The sequence below is a fragment of the Hevea brasiliensis genome, chromosome 12, assembly GCF_030052815.1.
Source record: "Hevea brasiliensis isolate MT/VB/25A 57/8 chromosome 12, ASM3005281v1, whole genome shotgun sequence".
In the NCBI taxonomy this organism is placed as follows: domain Eukaryota; kingdom Viridiplantae; phylum Streptophyta; class Magnoliopsida; order Malpighiales; family Euphorbiaceae; genus Hevea; species Hevea brasiliensis.
The window spans coordinates 556,193-567,952 of NC_079504.1; the positions used below are offsets into that span (position 1 = coordinate 556,193).

The following is an 11,760-nucleotide window of genomic DNA, read 5'->3' on the forward strand; positions in this document are numbered from 1 at the left end:
TAACAATTTTTCTGCAATGTGTGGCCCTGGTTGGTACTTTCCATCTTTGAATCGCATTCTAAGGAAATCAATATCAGATTGTGCCAATGAACTTTTTTTTTTCAGACAACATTATGCCATAAGAGTCCACTATAGATTGAAAAGTGGTCAGGAGTGCTTTATGAGCCGTGACATCTTTTGAGAATAGTAGGATGTCATCAATGTATATAAGGGCATTGTGGAGTATGGGCTCAAATATTTTTGTCATGGCTTTTTGGAAAACAGAAGGTGCTGTCTTTAGGCTAAAAGGGAGAATAGTCCATTGGTATTGAGTTGTGGGAATGCAGAATGCAGTATTGGGCCTGTCCGTGGGTTCAATACCCAGTTGCCAAAAATAAGCTTTGAGATCAAACTTTGAAAAGATGTGGGCTTCATGAAGTTGGGTGAATAGGGCTTCAAGCTTGGATAATGGAAATTTGTCATCTTGTAAGAAATGGTTAAGAGGCTTATAGTTAATTACAAGCCTCTTCTTGCCCCTCAATTTTTCAGATCGTTTTTCTACATAAAAGGCTTGGCAAGCCCATGGAAAGGATGTGGGTTCTATTAGGCCTTATTGAAGTAACTGTCTACATTCCTCTTGAGCCAAAGCCAGATCTATTAGATTCATTCCCGGGTGTAATGCCTTGGTGGGATTTATGTCTTCATTCAATTTAAATGGTAGATGGACAAAGAACTCCGGGTTTCTCTATAAAGGGTGGTGATGATAGAATTGTGCATAAGAATCTACACAAGACTTCAAGAGAAGTTCTTTGTGTTCTTGAAACTCTATTGAGGCATCCGCTAAGGAATACAGTTTAGGAACAAAAGTGAAATGTTGGAAGTGTCTTTTGTATTTCAATCCATTTGACAGAATCTTCAAGTGTTTTGCTTGCTGGTACAAATCAAACTCAATCAGCAAGTCTTTATCATGGAGGTCTGATCCATTGATCTTGGTCCAAAAGATGCAGGTGGGAAAGAACTGAATACCAATGGGTTGTTTGGTAATCAAGCTAGTTTTGAAAATGTTTCCATCAACTACTTTGAAATACTCTGTGTGCGGGACCTAATATTCTAAAGGGAGTATGGCTGGATTCATCATACTCTTATGGGCTCCAGTGTCAAGAAATCCAATGACATTTACAGGCCGCTCATATTTACTGGGCAGGACATGCAATGGGACTAAAGGGACAGGGATAGTGTTTGGGCTATAGGTAGGACGAGAGGACTGGATGTTTTGGGCCAGGTAAAATGGGTAATGGGCTTCAGAGTCAGATTCTGAGCTTTCTGAGGATGGAGACTGAGTTTGGTCAAAATCAGTAACATCTTCTCCAAGGGCGAAGATAGTTTCTGTGTCAGGTTCATCTTGTTCTGAAAACAAGGATTCAACGTCATCATGCTTCAGAGAGATATGAGAAACTTGTTGAATGTGCTGTAGAAGCTTAACAGTTTTGTTTGGATTTTTGGGATAATTTTTTGCATAATGCCCATGATTTCCACAAATATAACAGCGATCTGATTTCTTTGTGCCCATTTTTCTTTTCCTGAAATATCGAACTGGCTTCTTTCCCTTTCGATGTTGGAAAGGAAGCTTGGATCCCAAAGAACTGGAATACCTTTTATAATGGCCCTTCTTCTTAGGCTTACATTCACAATTCTTTTCTTTGCACTTGATGGCAAGGTGGGACTTTTGGCAGACATTCTTCAGTGTCTTACTGTTGCCAACAATGTCCTTAAACAATTTTTGTTGCTCGCATATTTTTTCCAAACAAGCCAGTGTCATCTGGTGTATTTCTCCAATGGTTATGGCATTCATAGCCCTGCGGGTGACAAGAATGCTATGATGTAGCTCTGGTTGTAATGCTTATGGGAGAGAAGCAATATAAGTGTGCCGCAGGTTTATATCGTTGTAGCCATTCAGTAGATAGTAGCGCTGGACCATACACTAGCAATGTTTTTCTATATCTGCTCTTTTTAAGGAACAACAACGCATGTCAAAGAATTCTTGACGTAGTTGCTTGTTATATAAAGAGGCATCTCCAAGAAATTCAGCGAAGATGGCATTGATTGCTTGCAGGATAGTTAAATGGCAGAATTGAGCTTTGTGATATTCTCCAAGGGAGGCAAACCAATCTTTAAGAGTATCAATGGCTCGAGAAATAAATTCCCTGAGAACAACATGGGAATCAACGCCTTCTCGAAGCATTTGGACATCTAGCTAGGCTTTGAATTCTACAAGACGATTTCTCTATTTGGATGGAGGCATGTCATCCAAAGTGAACCATGGCCCTGAGCTGGGCTTAGACTGCTGCTGGGCATTTGGGAGACCAAAATCTAATATTGGATCATCCTCAGGTATTTCTACATATGGATCTTGGGCCTGGGGAGGCCCTGTAGGGCCTGTATCCGTGGTCGAAGAAGGACCAGTTTGAGATGAGGTTGGTTGCTGTGGAGGATTAGTCATGAGTAGAGTTATAACATCCATTTTTCCAGATTCACTATCATCACTGGAAAAATCATCTTCATTATGGGAAGAATCATCTTCTGAGTCAAAAGGAACAGATATCATGTGCTGAGGTGGTGGTTCAGGATGCATATTTTCTTTGCCCTTGTCAATTTTTCTTTTAGTGGCTTGGGATTCATCAGAAGAGGATAAACTACTAGGCTCATATTTGGAAGGTGCTGGAGGAGGTATTGGTCTATGGAACAAGGAAGATGGGTTATAAGTTACAAGAGTAGGATTATAAGGGTAGTTGAAAGGACCAAAAGGAGAGTAGGCAGGTTCAGGTGTTGCAAGGAAAGGATTTTGTGATCTTGGGGTAGAGAAAGGGCTGTAAGAAGCAGGTGCTTCGGTTGGCCTGTGAAGATCTGCTTCAACCTGAGCCAATTGCTTATTTAGTTTTCTGATCTCAGCTTCCTTTTGGGTAAACTCCATACCAAATATCCTTTGTTGTATCAAGGACTTAAGATCCTTGTCAAGCTGCACAATCTTTCCCTTATAATTCTCTGTACGTATCATGGACAAATGCAGTAAAAGAATCCACCTTTTAATCAATATGCTGGTTCTCGTAAAAACTTGATCAATTTTAGAATCAATCCGTTGCAGTGTCTTGTTCTGAACCGCTGCGTTAATATAAATTTAAGAGTAAAATAATATTTTATAAAATAATAATTTTATAATGTAATATTTAATATATAAAACAAATATTTTTAAATTAATATGATATAATTTTAAAATATAAGTGAATAATAATTGTTTTATTATTTTTTTAATTATAGCAAATAATATTTTAGAAATAAATAATTATAAAATATTTTCTAAGAAGACCAAATCTGAATAAATTTATTTTTTAGTTTATTTAATTCTAAATATGGCTTAAATTAGAAATCTTATAAATACTTTGACTTTTTAGAATTTTATACACTGATCATTCATCTTTTTTAGGAAAATAATAAATATCACAAATCTTTCTGAAATTCTTAAAATAATGTAAAAAAATTAAAATATTATTTAATTTAAGGTGTTTCGTGAATACTTATATAATTTATTTAAAAATTGATTTTAAAATTATAATTAGAATGACAAAAGTTTTTGTTTTGAATAAAATTTTAATATCAATGCATTCTACAAAGTCGAAACTTCAATAATAAAAGTACTTTTAAAATAAAAACAAATATTATTTTTCTAAGTATTACATAAACAAATATAAAAAATATAAAATGCCACGTTTTGTTTTTGCTTTTTTTTTTATCAAGAGTTTTTGCCACTTTCATGATTCATGAATTTATTTTTTGAATAAAACAAAATTGATTTCAAAGTCCAAACATTGGTCAAGGAAATACTTCTCACTGTGACAACCACGTTTTTAAATGCGCTCAATTGGCATTGGATACAATTCATACATACAAAAATAAAATAATATCTAAAATTGAATAAATTATATAATAAAATAATAAATAAATAAAATTTAAATATATAAATAAAAATTTTATAAATAAAAAAGAAATTTATTATAATTAAATTTATTTACATATTAACTTATTGGTGATTTATCATTCGCTGTCTTACTATATAATTACTCCCAAAATTGACACTGTTTGAATCTGAATAGTCACAATTACTCTCTTATGGAAAAAAAAATAATCTTATTTCTTATTTCAGACAAAATAGTACCTGGGCTGATCACATCCACACGATTTCTTTCAAGCCTATCTAGCGGCTTTCACAAATCTGACCAGGCTCAAACCATTGCAAAATTTCTTATTTCTCATTTCAGACGAAAGGTCTACCCTCTACAAGTAAATTTCCAACAGGTTACAGTTCCCATAAAGAGAAGCAGCAGCTAGAGAGTCCAGAAACAATAACAGAGAAGATAATGGCACACAATAGCAGCTTCGAGATCGACCCAAGAAGCGGCTTTTGCAGATCCAATTCTATTTTCTACAGCAAACGCAAACCAATTCCTCTCCCACCCAATTACTCCATTGACATCACCACCTTTATTTCGTCCCAAGCTCACCGTGGCAAGACTGCCTTCATCGACGCCACCACTGGTCACCACCTCACCTTCTTCGACCTATGGAAAGCCGTCGATTCCGTCGCCACCTCTCTATCTCACATGGGTGTCCGCAAGGGCCACGTCATCCTTCTCCTTTCCCCAAACTCCATCTTCTTTCCTGTTGTTTGCCTTTCTGTTATGTCCCTTGGAGCCATTATTACCACTACCAACCCTCTCAATACTCCACGTGAAATCGCCAAGCAAATCGCCGACTCCAAACCCCTATTCGCCTTCACTACTCCCCAGCTCGTCCCAAAACTCGCCGAGTCGAACTCTAATCTCCCCATCATCCTCATAGACGATCAGAATTCCACCAATAATATTCAAGCCAAAATCGTTACAACTTTAAGCCAGATGATGAGGAAGGAGCCTAGTGAGAGCCGATTCAGGGAGCGAGTCAACATAGACGACACAGCTACTCTGCTCTATTCGTCAGGCACAACCGGAGCAAGCAAGGGCGTGGTTTCCTCGCATCGAAGCCTAATCGCGATGGTTCAAACCATCGTTGGACGCTTCAACGAAGATAGAGAGCACAAGTTTATTTGCACCGTCCCTATGTTTCACATCTACGGTCTAGCAGCGTTCGCGACAGGATTACTTGCATCAGGGTCGACGATCATAGTGCTCTCGAAGTTCGAGATTCACGAGATGCTATCCACGATCGAGAGGTACCGTGCCACGGATCTCCCTCTGGTGCCACCAATACTAGTAGCAATGATCAACGGCGCCGATCAGATAATGTCCAAGTACGATTTGAGTTCTCTAAAAACAGTTTTATCAGGAGGGGCGCCACTGAGCAAGGAGGTGATAGAGGGGTTCGTGGAGAAATATCAAACGGTAAGAATTCTTCAGGGGTACGGGTTGACTGAATCGACAGGGATTGGTGCGTCAACAGATACGCTAGAGGAAAGTAGGAGATACGGTACAGCGGGGCTGCTGTCGCCGAGCATGGAGGCAAAGATTGTGGACCCAGAGAGCGGAAAAGCTTTGCCGGTGAACCAGACCGGTGAGCTTTGGCTTAGAGGTCCCTCAATTATGAAAGGTAATTGTACAAAGTTACTTCCCCTTTTTGTTGTGCGAGAATAAATATAATTGGCTGTCTTTTTCCTGGGTAGCGGACAGAAAATAATTTGCCTTATCTATGTGGGAACCATTACCGATTAGCCTTATCTGCAATGGAACATTAAACTAAAGAGAATATCTATGTAGGATTCGTCGTCTGTTATAGAATATTAACACTAATAGCAGGGGTTAAAGGGTTAACATCCTACACTTATTTTAACACCGGTGCTGGACTGTTTATGTTTCTGTGAGTGTAACTAAGAATCAGATTATACATCGTAATTCAGCCAATTGAAGGGGCTGGAATATTTCTAAAAAGCTCTTTTTTTTTTTTCAACACACTCACAAGCACAATGAAAAGCAAAAAACTACTAGTGGACATGGGCAAGATGGAGACCTGGATATCAACCTCTGAAAGATAATAAGCAGAAAATCTAATAATGTTCTCAATCTCATCACTTTCCATGTATTAATAGGTCCCTTAATTGATTTGTCTATAGAAAACCAATTTCACTGAAAACCCATCCATTAAATCTTTCCCAAGACAGACTTCTTTAGAAGAGCCTTTGCTGGATGTTATGAAGTCATATTGGCCCCTGAGTTTATGGTAATAGGGTTAACAACAAAGAGTAGACGAAGAGTGTGAAGTAAATTTGTACGTGTTTTGCACTAAGCTTAGAGTCCTCACCAAGAAAATTAGAAAAATGATTGTGTTGCAAGAAGGAAAGTCATGTTGGTATTTGATACATTACTATTAGATTTCAGGTGGAAAAAAGGAATGAATAGCTAAATGTGGTCGGTGCTAACTTTTGTGCCACTTTTCAGTGCATGGTACTTACCACAATGTCAAATCCTTCCTTTTGTTTGTGCTCAACTTCTTGGGTGCACCCAAAAATAGGTTTTCAAAAGAGAGTTATTGCACAACGTCAAATCCTTCCTTTGTTAGTGCTCAACTTCTTGGGTGCGCCCAAAAATAGGTTTTGAAAAGAGAGTTATTGCTTCGATTGGTTAGTGCCTAAAATGCACATGAACTGCTTTAGCTATTCTGTTTTCATATGATCTAGTCATATATAACTAGCATCAGTTATTCTAGCGTACAGGGTATCTATAAAAGTTTACTGTTATGATATGGGTTAATTTTTAAAAAATATCATGTGGTTTTGCATTTTGTCATTTAAGGGATAAACTTATTTTTCATCAAATGGTTACTTTATGGTCTTGTGTCGTTATTATGTTCCACCTCCTGTAATAATATGCTGATGGGGCATCCTCTTGATTTAATTGTGGATGATTAACTGCATTAGTGGAGGTAAGTGATGAAGTAATGGCCAAAATCATGTCATTGGTTTGATGAAAAACAAATTTTTATCTCTTAGGTGATAAAGTGTGAAATTACAATATGATTTTTTTTTTTTTGAATTGTCCTAAAAGCAATTTTGAGCTTTTGCTCTGCATTGCATTTTCTTTTGCTTCCACCGAGATTTGGTTCATCCCTATTTATTGGCATATCAAAAACAATTGAATTGGTGACCAACTAAAAAAGATTCCTAGACTATTTGACTGCGAGGTAAATTTTCCTTTATCTTACTCCAACAACTAATTTTGACTATCTCACGGTCTTACATGATTGATGACTGGCCACATCTTTCTATGATATAATTATTAGTATGCCATACAGTTATAGTTAATCCATTTATTACGACATAATCTGTTGGAGTTGATTTTTCAGGTTACTTTTTTAATCCTGAAGCTACATCATCAACTCTCAATTCAGAGGGATGGTTAAGAACTGGAGATGTATGCTACATTGATGATGACGGGTTTATTTTTGTTGTTGATCGATTGAAGGAATTGATCAAATACAAGGGATATCAGGTGAACAGTTCAGTGATTTCTTAGTTGTTTCAATTTGGCCTCCTTTGTGAAATTACTTTGTTTTAGTCCGGTACATAATGCTGTAGTCAAATAATTTGCAAATACAAGTTTTGCTAAATTCCACCCATTGTCTCATGAAATGATGAAAACTATGATTTATTGAACATACACTTATGCTATAGTCTTTTTACTCATTAGGTCCCTCCTGCGGAGCTAGAGGCCTTGTTGCTTACTCATACGGAAATTGCTGATGCTGCTGTAATACCGTAAGCATTCTTCCATGTTGTATATGGTGTAGGGCTTGGAAATTCTTTCTATGCATGTACAAGGCATCCTTTTTCCACAAATGGAACCTCATTTGTATTGTGATTACTGAAATCCCTGCAAATCATATGCTTTGAATAGCAATTTACTTTGCTTTGTCCTGGTTTTCCTTCAGAAATATATGAGACTGATTGTGAGGTTATTTCAGGTTTCCTGACAAGGAGGCTGGGCAGGTTCCCATGGCATATGTTGTAAGAAAGGATGGAAGTCATTTATCTGAGAGTGCTGTAATGGATTTTGTGGCAAGACAGGTGTGTCTGAAGTATTAAGCATAAAAATTATCAGAGTTCCAACAAAATGATTTTAGCACAATTCAACTCTTCTACCGTTGCATTGTTTTCTGATGTACTAAGCTGCTATATATATGCAGGTGGCCCCATACAAGAGAATCCGTAGAGTTTCTTTTATTGGAGCCATACCCAAGAATCCATCGGGCAAGATTCTTAGGAAGGATCTGATAAAGCTTGCAACCTCAAAACTATGAATGGTTTGGGTTTTGGAGTAACAAATGTTCTGAAAATATTGGACTACTAGAATATCCATGTCCATTACCTTTTTTGAGCCATAGTACGGCTTCTTAGTCTTGTATATCAACATATTTGGGATTCTTCATAACAGAGTGAAAATGTATTCCATGAATTCTTCCCCGCAAGGCACTTGCAGTGGTCCATCATGAGCCGTGGTTCAGAACTCCTCCGCAGCCATTTCCAGCAGAACTTGAAGATGGGGTGAGTCAAGTAGTACAAGGCACAACGAACCTCATGCCTTCCTTGGGATAAATAGCATAATGGCGCCTCTTTCCCTTGATCCATTTCCGAATGATATCGATTAGTACCTTAAAGAACTCTTCATGTGCAAAAAAAAAAAAGTAAATAAATAAATAAAAACTGGGTTTTATTACTTGTAGATGTTTAGTGTGTTTGAGAGTGACAGATTGCTGTGTTCTTGCATTGGAGTTTATGTTGTGGTTGATTATGAATATGATTTTAGGCAGACAATTGGAATGGCTTGTAAAAAAAGCTAATTGATGTGAGGTGAGATGCCAGCAGATCGGTGAGGTATGGAGAGAATGGGTTTTGATAATGTGGGATGACCGTTCAATGACAAGGAAAAGGGATGGGAAAAGCTATGTGTATTTAAAAATTGAAAGAAAAGATCATTTCTTTTGTCTCGGAACTCGTCTATGGATTGAGGGAGCTTGTAGGAGGTGGTGGATGGAAGATCAATGAACGTTGATCATCAGGTCTTTGTGCTCCTTGCAACGGAGGTATAATCCCTTTTTTTTTTTAACTTGCGATAATTTTTTGTTTTGGATGGTTAAGAGGAGAAATTATATAACAATACAGTGATTACATAGATAGTAGCCTATAAAAGGACAAACCAATTTAAAAAATACATGTAAATATAAGTAGGTCTTATAAAAAGAAAATGTTGCACTATATCGTATAAATTATTTTATATATTCAATTAATTAAAAATTAAAAAAATTATATTTTATAGTGATAATATAATAGTACAATTCACCATATTTTATAATAAAATTTATCTTTTTTAGGATAAATAATAATTAATTAATAGTAAATTTTAACAAATTTTTTATAGAATAAAAATTATAATTATTTATATATTAATTTTTTTTTGAATTTGTAATTTCATATCACATCAAATCACTAAGCATAATTTTGCCCACAAGCAGGTAGGCTAGTGATAATGACTATTCACCTATTTTATACATATTGGAATTTTTTTATTGCATCCTATCACGTGACATACTGATATTTAAAGAATCGGCGCTGATATTTGTAACACTCAGACAAAGCTCAGAATTTTAGTTTAGGCCTAATTAAAATATATAATTTATTAATAAATTATTTATTTAATTATTAATTATTAAAATTAAATGATTAATGATAATAATAATTTTATAATTATAAAATAAATTTCATATAAAATTATTATTAAATTCATTTACATTATATTTAGATAAGAGAAAAAAATAAGAGAAGAAAAATAAAAAAATTAATAATAATGAAGAAAAAATATATTTTCTAGAGGAAAAAAATATAAAAGGAAAAATTATTTTAAAAATAATAAAATTATAATTTTACATCTAAATTAAGAAATAAAAATTTATATAATATAAAAATATATTTATAATTTTTTATATTTTTTTCTCATTTTCTCTCCATTTTAGAGAAAAAGTAGAAATGAACAAAACAAACTTTTATTTTTTTTTATTTTTTTTTATTTTCTATCAATCCAAACACAAAATGATGAAAAATAAAATTATTTTACTCTCAAATTTTCTTTTCTCTTTTATTTTTTTTATCCAAACATATCTAAATATAGTGTTAAAATTTTTAAAACCCTCGAAATTTCATATTCATCAAAATTTATTATAAAAATAAAAAAAATTTAAAATTACTATTAAATCCTTAAAAATTTTTAAAATTTCAAAAAATTCAATGCCCCGTTAGCGCACCCCCTGATTCCGTCCCGCCGAATACCTAATAATTGAGTTAATGTCTCTCAATAATACTCCTTACTTAAGTTAATTAAAGAAAACAACAATGTCTAATCAATATCCACGGATTGAATAAAAATAAAAAATGGAATTACCCGGCCTTTGTCGGTAAGGAAAGGATTAAATTATATCTAGGATTAAATTATATCTATAATTATATATCTCTTACATATCTCTTGGAGGTCCTGTTACTGATATTTGGAGAAATTCTGATACATTGCAGAAATAATGAAACATGTCCACCTCCTTCTTCTTTGCTGTTTCTAGCATGGCCATCACATGGCCTTGTATCCACGCACGCGTACAAAATACCACTCTCATCAGAGGAAATTGTGTCCCTTCATCTAATTAACCAAACACATTGCAGAAAAATAAATCTAGCAGAAAAGATTAAAACGGGGAAAGGAAAAGGAGTTGTGTGCAAATCATATCTCAAAGAGAATGAAGAAAAATTACTCTTATAATATGCTTGTGCTTGCAATGGATTCATTATAATCAAACCTTACATTGTTTGTTTTGTTGTTTGGTGAACAACCCATTAAAAATGAAGATTCCCATGAAATTTTCAGAAACATGCTCTGCTTTGATATTTCTAAATTCTCCAAGTTCCAGGATAACTTACAAATTAACAGGACAACAATATCTGTCCTCTCTAATCCAGTCTACCACTAATGTCATGTGCAAGGCTGGTCCATAAAACAGAGAAAAGGTCATAAGGGACTGTCAATTTAAATTTTCTCAAAACGTGCTAATTTGTGGCTCGTGTAAATTACCTCAGAGGATGAGCTTACCCACAAGGCACATCTATACTTGGTCTCGCTGTCTGGCACACATGCATGCTGGGGTTTTCAGTTTTTACTTTCTGCAAAGTGCAAGCGAAAATCTTTTCATGCCTCCGGATCTGGGTTTTTGCCAGTGAGGCTTTGGACCACTAGCTTTGTAGATAAGCCATTGAAATATTAAACAGAGCATCTTCTGAGGGTTCTAAAACAAGCAACTGTTAGTTAGATAACAGTATCAGCAATATGTTTGATGTGCACTTACTGGTGACTTGGGAATTAAGTGGGAGCATAAAAGAGCAAGAGTTCCAGGTTGTGGTGAGCAATTGAGGTGTGGCCTACGATTGCATGATAATATCAGACATGCCATGTCCAAAACGTCCTCCCCGTACAAAATATCACATGGTTTTGCTTCATAAAATGGCCATATAATCGAATTTCTTGGTAATTCACAACCATATATATATAAGCACCCATCTCCCTTTACTTTGCATGCAAAAGAACCAGAGATATAGAAAGAAAGAAAAACCATGATAAGCCCCAAAAAGGTCATTGAGATTGCAAGTAAATGGCAAAATGTGGCCTCTCCGAAGAGGAGGATCAGCAACGAGCACATGTGCAA

The 11,760-nt window shown here is 35.3% G+C and overlaps 1 protein-coding gene across 1 annotated transcript; it reads left to right on the top strand.

Moving 5' to 3' along the window:
* The first annotated feature begins 4,195 nt into the window (after window positions 1-4,195).
* On the top strand, window positions 4,196-8,735 carry LOC110654368 (probable CoA ligase CCL5). Its single transcript, XM_021810330.2, has 5 exons — window positions 4,196-5,616; window positions 7,366-7,511; window positions 7,710-7,777; window positions 7,984-8,086; window positions 8,206-8,735. The coding sequence occupies exons 1-5, from the start codon at window positions 4,392-4,394 to the stop codon at window positions 8,317-8,319; spliced, it is 1,656 nt and encodes a 551-aa protein (XP_021666022.2). The 5' UTR covers window positions 4,196-4,391; the 3' UTR covers window positions 8,320-8,735.
* Window positions 8,736-11,760: the final 3,025 nt, after the last annotated feature.